Here is a 21149-nt window from a genome sequence, read left to right on the forward strand (position 1 = left end):
AAACCCCTCCCCAACAGTACAGTAATAGGTGGCCAGCTGTCTGCCTGCCAGGAGATCCCAACATGACCCCAGCGTTAGTGTCTGCTCCTTCACGACCATAAACGCACCCGAGAACTCCCAGCGCGCAGCTGCAGTGCATGCTGGGAGGTCCTGCAGTCTGTTAAAGCTGCTGCTTCGTTTCAAACCCAGCTGAGAGGCTGGTGAGCTGCCCTTGTTTCAGACGGGGGGAGTGTTTCCCTCCCACCCCCCCACAACCCTCACCCAGATCAGATGGCGTCGAGGCTCAGCGAGTGATCTCCAGCCAAATCTGAGGGTGGCGGGGCGGCGAAGAGGGGGTGGGGGGAAGGGGGGGCATCTGCAGCATCAGCAGCATCAGCAGCATCAGTTGGAGGTTTTATTCTCGTCTTATCATTTATAATTGTGGATTATAAATGTTCAGGATCAGTTAAACTCACATTGGTGATCAAGGGTCAACTAGAGGTGTATTTCTGCAGCAAGGCCCCCCCCTAGATCCCCATCAAAGTGGCGTATTCCAGTCCAGATATTTATGTTAATGTACGAAGGGCATTATCCCACTTATAACACGGTCACTTACCAAAAAACATAAATATTAAATCAGTTATTCATGCTTTAATGTGTTTTCAGTTTTCAGCGGCTGAGCGGACTATTTGGGCCCAGTCCCAATCCCCCCCTACCCCTACTTTTCAGCCCTACCCCTAAATTTGGTGCGTTCCCGTGAGGGTAGTGGTGTCCCAATTCCTCTTTGCATGTAGGGGTAGTGGACATAACGGGGTAGGGAGTATCAATCTAACCCTTCACAGCGAGAGATTTCAGATGCTGACTCGCCGACCGAGGGCCAGAAAAATTTCCCAGAATGCTTTACGTCATCATTTGCAGACTGAATCAAACGAAAAAACATGGCGGACATTTCTTATTTTTTAGTGAATAAAATCAATATTTTGAGTTAGTTTCTGCATAAAAATGTGTTTTGATTACATTTCTAGCAAGAAATATATATTTTACTTTCATAATATTCACTCAGTGCATCATCGTTTGATGCCTTGAAAAAGGTCTATGACCGAAACGTTGGCCTAATAAACTAGTGTATAGTGAGTTTTCTTTTTAAATTTGGCTGCAGCTTTCCTCCTCCAACGCACCTTTCGGCAAATCCGGTGTGCAAAAAGTTTTCCACTTCGATTAAAATTAAATCAAAATTAAATAACAAATTTCACTCATGTCACCGTCCTACGGTAGCCGGCTCTTCTTCTCTGAATCTCCGTTGCCGTGGTTACCACCTGGCAGTTGATCCAGCGCAATGATATTAAAGATATCCGGCTATTTGACCGAACTTGTTTTATTAGTGTCCATTAACACTTTTAATGGACACCTGCCAGCCAATCAGAATCAAGTATTCACACAGACCGTGGTATAAAAAGGGTTAAGTGGTGATGAACCCGTCACCAGCGGCGGTCGTGTTCAGCCTCGCCGTGAAACGCAGATCTGGCTCACGTCCCAGCATGCAACCAACCGTCACACTTTGATTCCTGCAACTGCCTTGTTTTAATTTCAAAGCAGGTTTAATTCAATAATTCATCAAACCCCCCCACCACCATCCCTTACTCTCATTTCATAAATTAATTTACTTCTTCGCCCCCGTCAGTTTTCCTCTCGCCCTGACGTGAAGCGAAGCCCTCAGAGTCGCTGGCGTAACCGCAGGAAGCCGGTTTTGATATTTCCCCGGGGAAATTAATAGTACAGCGCCTTTCTGGACCAGGTTCAGATTGAAAACTGGGCCCGTTACAAACCCATTAACCTAGTCATCAGGATCTGGGAAGAGATCGAATAGGTGAGGGGCTAATTTTAGCACCAGGGGGCGTCACCGCTAGTCCTAACTCACACCTGAACCCCTCGCCGGGGTCACATGACCACGCTGCAGCTCTTACTTTCACTTATTCACAGTACTCGAGTTGTAAAATAAAATCAGGGGGGATGGTGGATTTTATCATATGGGGACAGATAATTTGTGCTGATTACAAATAATATAATATATTACAAATAATAGCAGTGACCAAAACACCTGCAGAAATACTGCAGGAATGACATAGCAGCAGTTAAATGCAGCCTTCTGTAAGCTTTAAATATCCACTGGGCTTACATCAAATACATCAAAACACAACAATAAAAACACTTTTCTGAACTTATCAATATGACTCTGTCCTTCACAGGATAAGTAAAATGGATCACTGCAAAAACTCAAAATATTTGTCTTATTTCTAGTTAAAATGTCTCATTTTAGTAAAAGAAATCTCATTACACTTAAAACAAGACTCATCACTGGAAAAAACAACAATTTTCACCTGTTTCAAGTAGATTTTCACTTAAAAAAAGTAGAAAAATCTGCCAGTGGAACAAGATTTTTTTTTTGCTTGTAATAAGAGAAATCCCACTTGCAGATTTTCCTACGTATTTCATGTGAAAATTTACTTGAAACGGGTGAAAATTGTCAAACAAGTTATTTTTCTGGTGTTATTTTTCTGGTGATGACTCTAAATGTTGAAATAGCAGTAAAACCACATTCATTGATGAAATGACATAAGGGATGGAAAGGGGGGGTGGCAGTTTTCATCCCCCCTCAACTCCAGTACTGGTTATTCATCATTTCCTGCTGCACTTAAATCTCAAACCTGGGTACTTCTCTCCGAAACTCGTGTCGGAGCCAAGAAAGGTTTCCATGAGAATATTAAACATCAGAATCTTTGTTTTCCAGAGGCTGGTGACAGAAGCAGAGGGTCTGCAGAGGAAGCACGTGTGGACGGAGACCAGCAAGGTGAGTGATGCCTTCGTTAGTTCCCCGTGATGCAATATGAGGGTGATAATTAGATGGCAGCTCTCATTACAGTGACAACAGTGTTTGATCGGTTATGAGCTGCAGACGGCCGGAATTCAATCACTAATCCACACGCTCAGCTTTTCCTCTGGGCTTTCAGGCGTCGTGAGGTTGGATTCTCCTCAATTAATCCAAACGTCTTTCCTCTGCAGCCACTTAGCAGATGACTAACGATGCTGTTTGCACGTTCAGTGAGAGAAGGGCTTTGGAGAACGTCAACACTCCCGTTTATCCTGATGGCTTTAGAAGTCTTCCCAGGCCTTAATGATGCTTATTAAACTCTTAGATGACGAGGTTGGACTCTGGTCGGTACGTTTTTAGGTTCAAAGGCCGTCTGGACTAAAGTTGCTAAAGTCGTCTAAATATCGATGTCAACGAACCTGAGGAAAACGAGACGCAACGAAAATGCTGGTCATGTGACGATAACGATAATTCAATACATAATGCAATATTGTAAAGGAATAAAAACCAGACTAAATAGTGGAGCACATTAATGAAAAATCGTTCACTTTGTGGTACAAGCGCCAAATTTGGTACACAAGTGCTTTTGGACCTACTATCTCATAAAAGTACGTTGCCCACTTGAACAAACAAAGTGGCCACCATTTTTCAAGATGGCCGCCATTCGAAGTGGTTTGAAACAGCGTTTGAACTATATTTTGATTGAATAGTCCTATTCTGATGGTTTATACATTGAAATATGTGTTTTTGCACATGAGAAATACAACTCTGCATTTTGAAAATCAAAATTATTGAATATTATGATGATACAATGCGAATAAAATGAAAAAAACACTCACAAACAAAGACATTAGTTTCACTTAAAGCTTTTGGACCTGTAAGCTACTTGCAGGTGAGGCCACGTAGAGGCTGTCTTTGTCTCCCCCATTTTTTTTAATTTTTTTTTGTATAGGCTATTTTTTTTTTTTTTTTAATTTTTAGATAACGGTATAAAAACACAGAAAAGGTGTCAATGCATAGGCTGTATGTTTTACGATCCAGAACTTGAATCAACATAACTAATAATAATACAAATATCCAACTCAAACATTCAACTTAAACTTGGTTGTTCTATTTTCTTAGCCCTCACATGCACAGGCAAACAACTGTGTGCACTTCAGGCCGAAGCGATAGCATTTGCATCGTCCTTGGCATTTCAGTCTTGCAGCCACATTTTGTCAACTGCTCACAAGTCTGAGCAATGGGTGGAAGGGTTGTCCAGAGAAAATTGCCAGATCTAACCATCTTTTTGCCAGCCCCAGTTGGCAGGACTTTCAGTTTGCATTTTGCACACTGTTGCTTGGCCCCATATGCAGGCAGCTTGGAAAGCAGACCGTTTCACGTGCTGAACGAGGGATGCGCTTGTTGGTGGAATGGCATCATAAGACCTTTGCTTCCGAGCAAACAAGTCCAGTCTTGCCTCATCAACTTTGCATGTAGTACTTTGCTTGTCATACATGGTGATGACAAACTTCTCAAGGATGTTGAGGTCTGCATCTTCTATGATAGGTGGGTATTGGCTGAGCTTTTTGAAGACAGGACTAACTTCAGGGCAAGCCTCCCATGCTTGCTATGCACTTTTCTTGCTTTTACCACGGAAAGCTGACACAACATCGCAGCCAGTGAAGGCATGGAAGAACAGCATGCCTCTGGGCCAAGATTCACCACCATATCATGAATTGGCAACCACCTAATGGACTGACCCTGGCCAAATTCTATCCAGATCTTTTCCAAGCCTGCATCCTGAAGAGTCGCAAAAACATTGACTGCAACCACAAGAACATCTGTGTCGCATGCCTTAATCAACACAGACTTTATCTGTTGCTTGGCTGCATGAAGAGCATGTGTGAAGATTCTGGAGTCAGCTTCTTCGTGGTTGCAAGGACTTAAACCTTCAAGGCTGATGGGTTTGTTTGAAAGAGCCTGCTCTCCTTTGGTCACAACTACGACATTGTCAGGACACAAGGTCACTATCTTCTCTGCTAGGAACCCAAAGAGTTCAGTCTTGTTTTCATTGTCTCGCAAGAAGCTTTTCCAGTTGGGCGGTAGTTTGGTTTTGTCGGTCACTCTACGTCGACCTCCCTTACCTCTGTTTGACCTTGTTTCAGTCTTCAGGCTTGAAGTCCAGTAGACATAAAAAATTATGTCTGTTCGCTCATACTTTGATGAGTATGCCTGGATCTTTGGAACTACATCTTGGACAGCATATTCCTCAAAGGTCTTTGATGTCTTTGGAGACAATGAATACACAAGAGAGGAACCATCAATGATAATAGCACCACATTCTGGTTGTTTGTCAGGAGGAGAAATGGTAGCTTCCAAAATGTTTGCAAGCTGAGACTTCTGGCCGTAGTAGAGTTTCCCTGTGTCGCTCAGTGCTGCAGGGAAAGACTGATTCTCATGCTTAAAGAACTCAAGCAGGTCACACTCTCGTGATTGGCAGGATATAAAGAGCTGTGAGAACAGGCGACAGTCATCTTTGAGTACCTGCTACTTCTTGTCACTGCAAGCTGAAGCTGCTTCTTGGCGAAAGAAGTCACCTTTGTTCTTTTTAATCGGCCTATAGAAGGAAGTCTCATCACCCAGACCATTGAAAAAGTCTCTGAAGGCAACTTGACCTTTCTCAAAGTGAGTTCTTACAAGCTCAGCAGCACTGGGATGTGCAATGTTTTTTGTGTCCAATGTGAGCAGATCTTTGGACTCTTCCTGAAAAGGATTACCCAGATCCTTCATCACAGCAAACAACCTCTGGACCTTGTCAGTGAAGGACTTCTGAGACTGACGAGTCTGCTCATGATGCCTGATATCTTCAGTTGCTTCATTGACCTCAGATGCCAACTCATACTGGTTGACTAACTGGCTAACTTCTGGTCCAGACACCATCCACCGCCTCAGTGCAGATGGATCCTCAGTAACTCAAATGGCACCACCATCACCTTTAACAACTGTATTAGCCTGCTGGTGAGCTTGGTCAATGGCTATGCCTGAGAACTCCCTGTGAGTCTTGTGGACCACAAACTTTCCCAGCTGAAATTAATTGAAAATCTGAGGATGAGTTTGCTCCAAAGAAACCATGTCTGACAGAGGCAACACTTGCTCCAGTCAGTTTTAGTAGCACAACTCAATGGATTATCGGCAGACATCTTATACAGTTGAAGGTCGAGGGATTATCCTTTTACCACCCAAACATACAAAATATCATAGCACATTGGAATATGGGATGCAACTAGGTTCAAGTATCTGGTGCCCTACACCTAGCCCGATCGTTCATCCAGTGCCATAAATCCCGTGCGATCTGTACACCATCCAGGTAACTAAAGCCCCGTTACCCTTGGCTCGGCTATCCCGCGCTGGCACATCCTGTCAATTCAAGTGCAGCTATCTAACTACAATACTACAACTAACTAAACTTCTAGTTGAGTCTATACAGGGGCTTATTAGATAGCATTTGGGACACTAAAGTATACTACAACTACAGTGAGTACGCCACTACAACAGTTAGTAAACTACAACTACAGTTAGTACACTACAAGCTGACACTGAACCCCATGCTGAGTCTCACAGCAGTGATGTCACCAGTGTGCCCTGGTTGTGCTTTGACATCACTCTTATAAAAAATTACTAACCAATAAATGTTGACCACAGAATTTTAATGAATTATCATTTATATTGCTAAATTAGTACTTTTATTTCAGTAAAGAGCGCTTGTGTTGCTGTATGTGTGTGTGTGTGTGTGTGTGTGTGTGTGTGTGTGGTGAGTGACAGTCAAAAGTTTGGACACATTTTCACAAATGATTCACACAAAAAACACATCCCTCAGAATTCTGCAGATTTTCACTTAAGATCATTGCAGAAAACTGAAGAAAAAACGCGAAAACGCTACTTTTTAGTCATTTAATAGCCATTATCTTGAAAATTGGTGGCCATATTGGAATTCAATTGACACCATTGAGTTATTCCAGTCATAATACATTCATTTTGATGCTTGGATCATTAACATTCTTCTGTTAATTCAAGTTCTACCTCGAAAACCTTTTTTTGGCGTTTGATGAGGCGGCCATCTTGAAAACTGGCGGCCCTCTTGGATTTTCAGCTGGGCAACGTACTTTTATTAGAAGGTATGTCCTGGACATCATTTGTACCAAATTTGGTGCTTGTACCATGAAGTGAACGATTCGGCTCAAAAATGGACTTAAGCAGCCCCACTAAAAGTGTAGATTACAAAATAAAAACTCTGCTAAAATGTGTCTTCATTTTCATAGACCAAAACCAGACGAAATGTTCTTACAAAGATTCTTAATATCCATGTTTTCTCTGGTTTAGTCTTTAAACCAGTTTAGTCTTTAGATCTTTGGATACACTTTCGCTACATAGACCTGGAAAAGAAAAAAGGAATTTGTCGTTGAAAAAGAAAAAGATGGGGAGAAATGCAGAAAGAAAACCAGGTCCGGTTCCTCTGGCTCCTCCCACCGTTTCTAGAGTCATTTATCTTAATCGACCAGTCGGACGAGGTAACTGGTATCGATCACTGCTACATCCAAAGTTGCCATGGTAACGAGCCTGCACTCAGGCAGGTGACGGGCTGCTTCACCTGGCGGCGCTGTGGCGGCCTGGTGTTATGAACTCCTCCAGGGGGCTTCTGGAGTGAGGAGCAGTCCTGGCACCTTTTACCTCCTGCAGACTTTAAGCACAACTTGGCGGAGTTTCTCCGATGACTCAGCAGCGTCCGCACCGATCGCAGACGAGGACGCCAGGAAGGACGAGGACCACGACTGATACCGTCGTCTCTACATCTGGCAGAGATCATGTACTTTTATTCGCTTTAGGGTCACCTGCAAATCTTTGGACACTTTGTCATTTAATTCACTGAATCACTTTACCATGTATATTACTTGTATATATTATTTAGAAAAAGCTGTTGCAGCAACTACGCCAAAACAAATTTCTCGTATGTCCAAGTAACGTACTCTGCAATAAACCTTTTTTTCTGATTCTGAGCCTGAGATATGGAGGTAGATTTGTGTCTTAATTATTCAATCAAAAAAAAGATTGCGTCAATAAAAAATATTTTTTCAATTAAAAAAAAATTAACTTCAATTAAAAAAAAAAATGTAATCAAAGAAAAAGTGTTTGAATGCAAAAGAATGAGACTCAAAAAAATGCATTTGAAAACTTTTTTTCTTTGATTGGAAAACTTTTTTTTATTGAAGTGATTTTTTTTAAATGAATATATATATATATATATATATATATATATATATATATATATATATATATATATATATATATATATATATATATATATATATAGCAACTTCTTTTTCGATTAAATGATAAACAGAAATGTCCTACCCATTAAAGGCGCCCAAAAACAATACTAAAAAAAACTTCACTTCTATCAAAGAAAACATTTCCAATCAAAGAAAAACAGTGTTCAAATGCATTTTTTGGAGTCTCAAATATTTTTTTTGCATTCAAACACTTTTTTTCTTTGATTGAAATTTTTTTTTTTTTATTGAAGTGAATTTTTTTTTTAATTGAAAATGTATTTTTTGATTGAAGCAATCTTCTTTTTGATTGAATAATTAAGACACAAATCTATCTCCATACTGAGACCACACCTAAAATGTTTTCGATTGTCAAAAGATTAGATCATCAAAAATACCTTGAAATGCTATTTATAGTCGATGAATCCCAACTTATCCAGTGGGGGTCCAGTGATGCAAACATAACAATCAGAGATTATAGTTATGGGAGAAAAAACTCTTACAAAGAGTTTTCCTCTACTTGTAAACTTTGCATGATAGTTACTCAAAATACTACTTTCTTCCTCTGGCCCCAACAAGAGCTCAAAGTATCGTTTTCTGGGAGTACTGAACTAACACGGACACTCATGTTGCTCTGAGACGCCCAATAATCTGGTTATGAGATGGAAAAGTGCACTATTATCGCCGATTGTCCGTCACGCTGTTTTTACCGCGGCGCCGTACGTTTTCACTGACTGTTCGTCTTCTTCTGTTTCTCTTTGCAGGCTAATGAACTCTTTTACTACAACGCCAAAGATGGAGTAAGTACCACTTGATCCGCCGATAAATTCTCACAAGCAGCTTTTATGTGGCAGTACGGAGATTATTGCCATGGTAACGGACCTCTCATTGATATCCCGTAAAAGCTGTACAGATGTCCTTAATTGCTGCACCGAACATTACGCTCAACAATAAAATACCAGTTTTACTTTCCTTTCACTTTTCTTTTTTTCTCTGCAGGGATACGATTTTCTGTTTTCTTTTAAAGTATTTATTTCATTCTTTAAAAACAGCTGCAGGCCACTGATTTGCATCAAATTCATCACATTTTAATCTTCATTAATTTTCTACACGATGCCACAGAGAAAAGCACATCAAGCTCATTTGTTAGACTTTCTTATCATAGTGTCTTTAACAATCTTTTCAAACGATTGATTTTGCTTCTTTAGATTCTTTATCCAAACCTTTTTGTTTATATAAACATTCTTATGAGCTTTGCTTTAAAATACTGACATCAACGAGCTCGACACATTTTAATAACCTTCACCTAATCAATAATGGACTGGGAGAGACTACGTCTGCTTTGAATAATGATCCTATTTTTCTATAAAATATAAAACAGGATTAGTATAAGTTTTAACATTCAAATTTCTACCCAATAAGTCAGATATGGAACAATCAAAGAATCAAAGAATATATAGATATTTAGTATTATTGTTAAAGTTATTGTTAAAACTTTGTGTAACTTAGCAATTGTTTGTTATTTTTGTACCATTAATGTTTCTTCCAATATTTTTATCAATAATAACACCCAAAAACTTAATTTCTCTTATTTTGTTTTCGCTTCTATATCCAATGAAAGGTCAATATTTGTGTCTCTGTTAATAGAAACCATGAAAGATAACAATATAGGGATAATTTATTTACATTAAACCACATTTAAACCACCCATATTAAAAAAAAAAGTTGTCATCTGCAAATTTTAGGTACATTAACCGTATCATTGCTATATAAGATAAACAGTTTAGGACCGAGGAATGACCCTTGAGGAACCCCACATGTTATATATTATATGTACCTGATTTTATATTATTTATTTGAACATTATGTTCCTTAAATAACCCATAATCCAACGCGGTGCCACCCTTCTGATACCATATTTACTCAATTTTTTTAAGCAGAATGTTGTGATCCATGGTGTCCATTGCTTTCTTGAGGTCAATAAAATGCTAATAAAATAATTTTTATAATACTTTATAATACTAAGAAAAATATAACTTTTTCCTTTGTGGATATTTCTGTAGTGAATATTTAATCTGTTAATTCCATTGGTGCCATTGATTTTGAGTGATTTGCCCTAAAACCAAATTATTCTCTGTCGAGTGATTGGTCCACCCTGGCCAAATGCATGTGGTACCACTTCGTCCCACTAGAGGTCGCCCTTGCTGTGTGTTACACCAGGCAGTGAGATATTAATGTCCTCCCCTATTCCTGCATAGGGTGGCTTTAATTAATATCCATGTAATTGCAGGGACTAAGATATAACTTCACACCAGATGGATTTTATTCATCAACATAACCTGAGATAATGAAAACAAGAGGCATTAAACTTTTCGAAATGTATATTTAAATGAAATAATTATAACAGAAATTAGAAAAAAAAGACCTGACCAATTGTATGTTTTTTGTGTTAAACATTAAATTATGTGATTTATAGAAGAGGTGCAATGATTAGTTGACATTGATGACAAAAATCGATAATAAAATAGTCGTCTGTCGACAGTGAGGCATATTCTTCCTTCCTTCCTTCCTTCCTTCCTTCCTTCCTTCCTTCCTTCCTTCCTTCCGTCCTTCCGTCCTTCCGTCCTTCCTTCCGTCCTTCTTTCCTGTCTCTGCTGATCACTGCACATGTGCAACAGAGTTCAGCACCAGGTAAATAATATGGCGGTGGCCGATACAACACCCCGGCAACTGGCAGCAAACTTCATTAAAAGATGTATTTTTGAATGAAGTTTCCGTCTTTTTGGTCTTTTATTTTTAACCTGCACATCATCTAAATAGACTTGTGCAAAACTTAAGAGCTGTGAGCTAAATTACTGTTGATTAGAGCCATTTAATAATCTGATTAGTTGATTCATTGTTTCTATAGTCTACGAGTCATCAACTCTCAGAATAGTTGCAGCCTCATAATTGACTAATAAGTATTAGTCAATTATGAAGAAGGCTGCAATAGGCAGTGATGGATGGATGGATGGATGGATGGATGGATGGATGGATGGATGACGTTATCACCTTTAACAAACTCATGTGCTACAGCAGTTGCTTCTCTCAGACCATTAAGACACATCTGAATTCTGGAGACCAGTAAACTGCAGAAGAAATGTTTTATAGCGTTTTATAGGTCCCATGGCAGGACAGCTGCACCTGGCTGCATCCTGTGGAAGCCGTGAGGGGTACTTAGTGTTATCCTCATGATTATTTCAGTTAAATTCAGTTAAATAATTAAAAAAATCAAAAGGTGATTTGTTGGTTTCAGTCTGAGATTGTGTTCAGACCAACTATGAAAATATCATTTAGGATTTAGCAGCTTTGGACAACTGTACATGCACTTTCTGTGCTAAAGTTCACACTTTTAATCAGTATTTATTGAATTTAAATCAAATACGGTCAAAGAATCTGCGTATAGTTCCTGGTATATTTATATAAACGTTTTGCAGACACACAGAAATGAAGTGAGACATCTGTTGCATCATAACTTTAAACGTTGAAACCTTTAATGAAACCTGTCTATTCTCCTGCTCAGATAAATAAAACGGTACTGGAGGACAAGCAAAGCTCTGAAGACGGATGGGACAAGAAGAACCGATACATTCCTGACGATTTGGAGTTCGACCTGGACTTCAGACGGCTCGTCTCGTACAACGCCACGGCCGTGCACATCCCCACGGACATTTACGAAGGCTGTGAGTCCAGACACGCGAGCTCATGTGTGACACACACGTTTATGGTGATATAACAGTCAAGCCTGGAGTCATAAAGTCGTTCTGAAACGCAGCAGATTTTGATCTGTGACAAAATATTTGGTTCTTCTGGCTTGAAATTATATAAATAAGTGTCAACCGATGGCAAGAGATTATCATAACATTTTTATTTCTTAGGCTGTTCTGTGTTTTTCTAATTAAAATTTGCTTCATATAATTTTTAGTATTCAATAAGAAAGCTTTTCTTCGCCTCCAGAGAAGGTTTATGATCATCTTTATTCCTCTCAGTAACGTCTCCCCACAGATTCTCAGCGATTCAGGTTCAGACAGGGTTTATATTATTTTCTGTGAACCATCTCCTAACCGGTGCGGTTGGATGCTCTGGTTCATTTCTGTTTAATTCAGTTAATTATTTCATTAAATTCAAATACTGTTCATTTCAGATTCATTCAGCTCATCTGTAAGATGCTGCTTCACAACAGAACCCACCTCAAGGCGTTTCATACAGAAAATACGTCCACTACATTTAAATCACTGCGTACTAAGTTCATTGTGATTTATCTCATTATATTTTCATAGACTCCAGATTCAAATCCCGTATTAACGGGATTAAACTAGTTATGAACTAGTTTATTAAATTAGTTTATGAAATCTTAAGTCAACAGGTTGCATCGAATCGTCTCTGGCTGATTTTCCTTTTTTTGGAATAACGACAAACAACATTTTTATTCTGTAAATTCCCTACAAATATTTTTTTTTACAATTTTGTGGCTCTAGTTGCCTTTATTTGAAGTGTAGAACGGAAAGGGCCACAGGCTGGGAATCGAACCTGCGGCCGCTTGCTTTAACCACAGCCTAATTACCGACAAATGTAACGTTTTCTTTTAGAAGATAATTAAGAGTACGGGAATAACTACTATATGAAGTGGTGCACCACTGGCGCCTATGGAAGCAATTCTACACCATAATTCAAATAAAAATAAGTTATTGGATACTTTTATATGGGGATTGCAATTTGTAGACGGCCCCTAAATTAGCGTCATACAGCCAGTTGTTTATTGGGATCAACGTCTTTTGTGCAGTTTAGGGTCTCGTTTTGAAAACAATGAGCTTGTAGGCGTTTACGTCTCTTTATTTAGGAGTAACTGACCGCAGAGGGAGGAATCTGCGAATATTTATCCAACTTTATCGGACCTGCACAACTCACGTATGAGAACATTCAGACTGGGGACTGAGAAAGGCGATCACTGACGTCACTTTCCTGCTTCACTTGGGATTGCCAACTCAATTTGGATTATGTTACACTTTTTTGCGGGACGGGCATGAAAACGAAGAAGCAATGTCCGTATTTCTTTATCATTTTAATTAAGTCACAGAATGAGCAATGGTGAAGAAGAAAATGAAAATGCAGTTTGGATAAGTTCATATACATTTCATTTATGAGTCAAAAAATGCAGCTTTATTCCGAAAATAAAAAATCATTTTTGCTAATCCATTTTAATAGGAATTATGGTACAGAATTGCTTCCATAAGTGCCGAGGGTTTTGAAGTTGTGTGATTCCTGTCTGTTTCGATGCCTGAAACTCTGTTGAAAGTGATGAAATAATGACGTAATGAGGAATCTGGGAGCGAGCGTCCAGGCAGAGAAACTTGGCCGCGGTTACAAAGAAACGGTTTAAGTGAAGTATTAACATTTTAAGTGTTGAGGATTCAGTCCAGGAGCTGTCAGTGCAGCCGGAGACTAAAGTGCTGAAACACCTTCCAGGTGCTGCCGAACCCCGATGGAGACGCGCTGAAAGCTTTTCAGCAACCATTTGATGCTTCGTCAGATATTACTGATGAATGTGTGGATGATTTTAGTTTTTATTTTGTTCGGTTGTCTTGTCAGCCAAATTAAACCTTTTAAGAATCCCCTGCCAGCCATTTGTACCATCAGTCTTGGCTTAAATGTACAGATCACCACCATGATTTCCTGGCTCCGCCCGGTCCTTCATTAAGTTACTCTCGTCTCTGAACATAAAACCCAAATGCCAACGACGCCTGAACCGTCTCTTTCCCCCGTCGCCAGCTGCTCCCTTCAGTCACGCCCTTTGCCGACTTGAAACGTGTTCTTGTCATGGTTTCAGAGAATGTTGGCGCTCCAGTTACAGTGTTGGGATTTTTTGTAGTGCTGTCATGCAATGAAAAAAAATTTGATGAATTAATTAAGATTTGTAATTAATTAATCTAATTAATCTCTTTTTTTAATCGCACCCAAAAATTGCTGAGAAAAGCCCTCAACTTGAGGTGTTTTAGATTCATTACATTATTGTGGCAGATCAAAACATTGATATATAACAAAAATTGGCTTTATAAAGTAATTTGTTTTTATCGTTTTATGAATTGTTATCATTGTTTGCCCACAACTCAAACACAAGAAGCCCAACGCACAGACCCAGATATCAAAATAGAGCCAACTCGCAAAGTAAAGTTAGAGATTAAAAAATAGATGGAAAAACATAACGCACTAAATATGCCTCTAATTAATAAATCGCAATTGACACGCTAATTTGACACCCCTAGTTTTTTGTACCTCCTACGCATTTATGCAAAGTTACTTCATTTTTCCTGAATATTTATCCAAAACTCGCATTAAAGCTGGTCTTTTCTCACATCTTTCAGTCTTTTTTCTTTTTTTTTTTCATTTTTTTTCTTTGGATCAATTCTCAATTACAAGTCTCTCATACCAGCTATGGCTCATGAAACCACGTTTCTAATCGTTTTGAAATGTCTATTTGTGTCTCTATTACTAAATACCATAAAATATAACGATTTGGGGATCATTTATTTACATAAAACCACTGTTTATTTTTTATTCAGTTGAAATTGGACCGCCAGTTTCTTATGCTTTACATTGTCATCTGCAAATAACATACATTTTAACAGTTAGATACATTAACTCAGGGGTCTGCAACCCGCGGCTCTAGAGCCACATGCAACTCTTTAGCGCCGCCCTAGTGGCTCCTGGAGCTTTTTCAAAAATGTTTGACCTTTTTTTTCCTTTTTTTCTTCTTCTTATTTTTTTTTCTCCTTTTTTTCTTCTTTTTTTCCTTTTTTTCTTTTTTCCTTTTTTTCCTTTTTTGATCTCGACATTTTTCATGAAATTCAGACTATTTCCTCAACATTTCGACTCATTCTAAGGCTTATACATACAAGGCTTTTCATTTTTTGTGGCTCCAGACATTTTTTTTTTTTTGTGTGTTTTTGGTCCAATACGGCTCTTTCAACATTTTGGGTTGCCGACCCCTGCATTAACTGTATCATTGCTATATAAGATGAACAGTTTAGGGCCGAGGAATGACCCTTTCATAACATCACATGTTATGTTATATGTACCCAGCTGTGGCTCATGAAACCGCTTTCTAATCGTGTCTCCTCAGTCGTTTTTAAAAACCAGAGGCAGCTCATCGGTCCCAACATCCCTGGCAAAAACAAGCTACTGTAAAGTGATTCTGTGTTTGCAGATGGCAGAATTATGAGATTTTCAAAAGCAATGATTCATGTTTTAATTTCTGTGCTGATTTCTTACAACAAATTCTCTTTGAAGGCAATGTTTTGAATAATATTGAGTTGAAAGAGCAGAAACTTCCCCGGGAAGCTTCACCAGACCAGCGTGTGACCGTTCATACAGTCATACACACATGAACACGTCCTGGGGGTGAATGCTGCTGTATTTTTAGGACTCCAATGACTGCAGACACTCTGGGAAACACACACACACACACACACACACACACACATCAGTGTGCAGATCGTGTCCTTCCTCGGGGGGGTCATCTTAAACACACTTAGCATCGATTCAGCCACAGACGGAGGCGGACACAGCCTCAGAAGATGAAGACGACGTGCAGGACCAGAGCAGCACGTCCATATCAATATACAGAAGTATCTGCACCACCAGGGGGGCTTTACTGCCCCACCTTGGTCCCCGGTGGCTCACACTGCTGAACGTCGTGGAGCCGTCTTCCCCACCGGGGCAGCAGATGCCGAGTCGCTGCGATGCAGCGCTGGATATCAGTTTCAGCATTGACGGTCCCAGTGGGCCCGGCAACCCCGTCACATGACTGTCATGTCCTTAAACGGCGAGCGGGACTATAAATGTGCTCTGACGGGCCTCTGAGGCCTCTGACTGTGCAGACGCTTTGTCATTGCCAAACGGCCGAACGTTATGTTTGCAAGCAGCCGTTATAATGATGGACACGCCGTGATTCATCTGCTTGTCTTTGAGTTTCTGTTCTTTGTTTCTGCTTGTAAGAAAACTCCTCTTTTGATGAAGTTCCCGTAAAACAGACGTAGATATTTGTACATTTTTTTCCAGTAAAGTAAATCTGAATTGAGATGAACTGGTGTCATGAGAACAGTAACTGAATCTAGGTGGGTTTCCAGCCGCAGGGGTCCAGGGTGCTTGTGCCGGCTTCCACTATTACTCCATCTCTCCATTATCGTCTAACCGTGGATTCACACCGAAAGCGTCACGACCGTCATAGGCGACTGCCATTCATTGTCTATGAAAACTCGTGAAGAGTCGTTGGAGGCGTCCAGAGCGTCAATTCGAAGTTGAAAAATCTCAACTTTATGCAAATGAGCAGTGGCGACACCGAGGCAGCGTCCAATCACAGACCGGGATTCCCGAAGCAAGAAGCCTCAATGCAGATTGTATTTTCATGTACACACAAACTTACTCACATGCACACATGAGCAGAGCTGTACAAACACACACTTATTTTATCAGGAATTAATATATTTCCTCCAGCAAACTGACATTTTAGCTGATCTGACTGCCGTTTTTACCTGAACTGCTCATGTGAAACACCTACAGTAACTGATGATTGAGGAGCTGGATGGTCTTAATTTTATTTTACTACATCAATCCAACGCAAAATCATTAAAAAACGTGTTTATTAATCACAAAACACAGTTTAAACAATATGACCAAATCCGCTACGACCCGGTGTGTCAGTGTTCACCTCAGACAGACTGCAGCTTCACTGGGACCAACGATAATTACTGTTGATCCGGGACCAAACTGGTTAAGGAGCATCAAACTCACTCTTGTCTACGTGGAAATAACTCCATTTTAGTCTAGTTTTAGTCAAAGATTGTATTTAGCCAAACCCATTTTACAATTCAAACAAGGTTATCTTGTCTCTATTATTATATTATTGTTTCCTTATAGACTCAAGAATACATTCATTCCAGATACAGAAGACTCTAATTTGATTTTACAAGATATTTATTTTTCCGCATTTCTCCCCGTCTTTTTCTTTTTCGACGACACATTTGGTTTTCTTTTCCACGTCTATGTAGGAAAGTGTATCCAAAGATGGTTCTTCTTCATCTCTCAGCCCCAGAGAAGATCCCTGTGTTTCTCTATGGAACTTTGTTTTTAATGGACGTGAACCTAGAGCTCTGCTTTAACGAGTTTTTATTTTGTAATCTACATTTCAACCTAGTTTTTTATTCCTCTACGATATGGCATTATGTATTTAATCATCGTTATCGTCACATGACCAGCATTTTCGTTGCGTTTTGTTTTCCTCAGGTGATAAAGGTTCATTGAAGACGATATTTAGTCACAATTTTCGTTAATGAAAGCAACTTTACTCTCAGCTGCATCTCTGAGTGACCATCCCTTGTCAGTGTTGCCATGGCGATCTGCGTCTGAGTGATGTTTGAGAGGACGGAGACGCGCCCTTGGACAGACGAGGGAGCTGTAACTTAATTAGGGGGACGTCGTCCTCGTGTCTTGCAGCGACGCCGAGGGAGAGATGTCTCACCCTGATGCAGACTTGTTCCTCCTCGCCGCCGTCGGTGCCTCTCGTCCTTCTCCTGGTCTCACCACGTCTCCGCCGGTCCGTCCTCCCGACTTCCCCGGCCACGCGTTGTTAGGCGTATTAACAGCCTGGTGCCTTGTGGAGACGAGTGTGCTGCTGTCCTTCTCCCCCGCATGAAGGGATGTCTCTCCCCGCTGATCCTCGTGGGTGGTGGGACCGGGACTCATCAGGGTGTGTGTATGTGTGTGCCACCGATGAATCAGTGTGTCCTAAGAACACTTACATTACATAATTACATTGTGACTAGTCAGAATTGTCATTCAAGATATCTATAACGTCATTTTGACTAGTCAAAACTCTAATTCAAGATATCTGTAATTACATTTTGACTAGGCAGAATGGAAGTTAAAGATGTCTTCAATTTGAGATATCTCTAATTAAAATTCATTACAAGATATCTATAACTTGATTACAGATATCTACAATTAAATTATGACTATCCGTAATTCCAGTTTGAGATATCTACAACGTCATTTTGACTTGTCATAATTCCAGTTCAAGATATCATCACTTTAATTTCTACAACAAATCCTGCCTTGAAGTCGGACCAAGCGTCAAGACTTTTGTAAGCCTTCAAGCTTTGCTTTGTGTATTTCCCCGGCGTAGAAATTAAGTACATATAAATATCAGGAAACTGGATTCGTGGCCAAATATTAATGTCCATGGACCACTGGTTCTTGGGGTAACTGTACGGGTCACTGTCAAGTCCAACTGACGCTAATTTAAGACCATAATCGGCTGTTATCCCGTCTTCTCCACTAGTTGCAGCCATTTTTGCCACTCCAATCCAGTCCAGTGGGGAAGTGACGTCAATGCATACACTCTATTATGGATAAGAAGAATATAATTGTAGATATCTGAAATGCTCTTTTTGACTAGGAATAATTGAATTGTGGATATCTGCAACACATGTCCAGTCTAGCTGTTAAATATTAAAACGGCTTGCCATACAGTCGGGGTCAGAGAGCCGTGCTGAGCTGCATCACATGCCCCCCCCCGGTGCCGTATCTGGTTTGATTTGATTTGAAGATTTTATTTCGAACATGCATGTTAAAATATATATATGTGTACAGCACTTAGTGCAGACCTCACGGATCCACCAACATGCTCGAAACGTAGTAGGAATGAAGTAAACACTTATCGAGTCCTAGCCCTGAATCTTACATACATTCTTACGTATAAAAAGAGTTTAAATAAGCGTACTTATAAAACACCCGTACCTAGTTTAATAACCGTTCAATACAGTGATATAATACTCAATTATATGTATATATAAATAGTGTCAAAAGCAAACAAAAAAAAAACAACAAACGCCCAGCATTTAGTTGTGCTACTATGTATGTAATAATAGAAGTAATTATAATGCATACCTTATCATTACTTTACTATAATGCTACAATATAATAGAGAACAATAGACAGCAATGGTATAAAAAATATACTTGAATAACTTTATAAGAGTAGATATGCTATATATACTGGACTGGTTCATATTTACCTCCAATTATATACATAAAAATTACTATAAATCTATATATCGACATATCTACATATAACTATAAATCAATATATATTAATAGAGATATAGATACACAAATACTGTATGTATAATATAACTCAATATATCTATATACATACCTAGATCTAACATATCTATATCCATAATATACATCTATATATCTACATATATTAATAAATGTACATATATCTATAGATATCTGGGTCTCGTGGCTGCATATGCGTGTCTTCCCGCTCGTATGCATCGATGGGGGGGCCGTGGCCTTGGCAGGAGATCCGGCCTGCCCTGACGGCCGGCTGCATCAACGCTGTGTGGCACCTGTCAGGCCGGTCCAGGCTCGCTCGGTGACGCGCCGCGGCTCGGTGACACTCTGCGTGTTACTTTCACGGCCCCCCGGCAAAGATCACAGCTCGAGCTTTCTTTTCTTTCTTCTCTTTCTTGTGCCACTTCATACCTGTCCCGTCTCATCTGCGCTGGCCGGCGGCCAAACATGTCCCTCCTTCCCCTCCTTCCGTCTTCATCTTCGTCTCACCGCTGTTACGTCCGTGACCCGCGTCCTTGTGACGGGCTGGATGTCCGCCCGAGATCTTCTAATCAGCTGATGGGCTGAGCATCTGCATTCACGCACGAGGCTGACGATCGTGATGCTCCTTTCTTCAAAACATCCAGCAGACGCTCATCCACTTCTTTCTAATGACTCTGTTCGCTTAAGTTTAGTTTGTACTTGGTCATGATCTCAAGGGCGACCGGATACTGACACATTTAAGACCTCCATGTGTTGTAGGCATTGACTTTGCTAGAAAGTGAAGAAAAGTGCAGTTCCTCAACTGACCACTAGTCCATTAAACGCTTTTTAATTAGTTCTTTCCAACCAGGTGAATAACTGGACTGAAACTTAGTCTCTAAGTTACCAAGAATAAGACTTGAGAAATAATTTAGATTTAATTACACAATTGACCCTTTGTCAGCCTTCTGATTGGTCCCTGACTAACCTATCAGCTACTAGCTAGCTCAAATAATTAAAAAAAGATATACAAGCCGCACCTGTATATAAGCCGCATCCGCTCTATTTAAAGAAAAAGATATGCAAGCAGCAGATATTTATGTTGTTAGATTAGATATTTACTACATGTACAGAAGGATTTTGAACTGTAAATGATGTACATGTTTGTACCTAAATAGATCCTTTCCTAACAGTGTCTTTTAACTCGGCAGCAACTTTGCTGATTAAAACTGGACAGAACCAAGAAAATAACCGGTATTTATTTATCTAGTTGAAATCTGCTTCAACCTACTTCTATCTGCTAAAGAAGAAGTAGCGTATTCTTCTTTGCATTTATTTTGTCTTAGTTTTGATTCTAATTCCGGTTAGCACTCCCCCTAGCGGTGGAAGAAAAATCCACAGAATAGCCGCACCTTTGTATAAGCCGCACGGTTGAAAACCTATGAAAAAAGTAGCGGCTTATAGTCCAGAAAATACGGAAGTTTTTATTTATATCTAGTTGCCGTTGGTTTTTCTTTGGTTCAATAATTGGAAATGAAGTGATGTAAAATTTATTCCCCTGGTTTATTCATCGGGTAAAATGATATAAGCCACACATTTCTACATAATAAGGTGTGTGTTCTTTTGATTGACAACTGGCTATAGTTAATATTTACGCTGTCTTCACTTGACTTCCTAACAATATGGTGCAATGTTGTCAGACTAAAAAGGAGAAAAATAAAAAGAAGATTCAAAATTACCTGTGAGTGATGTCACAAGGGGTTCAGTTGTTTTTATACCGTCTTTTATACATTTCTACCATCTACTACACACTGTTCTCACATCAGCCAAAGGGTTTTTTAAATCTTTGCATATTATTAA

The 21149-nt window shown here is 39.8% G+C and overlaps 1 protein-coding gene across 1 annotated transcript in view; it reads left to right on the forward strand.

Moving 5' to 3' along the window:
- Window positions 1-21149, forward strand: part of LOC133424606 (voltage-dependent calcium channel subunit alpha-2/delta-1-like) — a 237407-nt gene that overhangs the window by 116534 nt on the left and 99724 nt on the right. Inside the window, exons 4-6 of the mRNA XM_061715302.1 lie at window positions 2768-2827; window positions 8919-8954; window positions 11717-11876. Of these exons, the coding sequence (XP_061571286.1) occupies window positions 2768-2827; window positions 8919-8954; window positions 11717-11876 (256 nt within the window). The remainder of the gene's footprint in view (window positions 1-2767; window positions 2828-8918; window positions 8955-11716; window positions 11877-21149) is intronic.

Source organism: Cololabis saira, chromosome 23 (genome assembly GCF_033807715.1).
Source record: "Cololabis saira isolate AMF1-May2022 chromosome 23, fColSai1.1, whole genome shotgun sequence".
Lineage (NCBI taxonomy): Eukaryota > Metazoa > Chordata > Actinopteri > Beloniformes > Belonidae > Cololabis > Cololabis saira.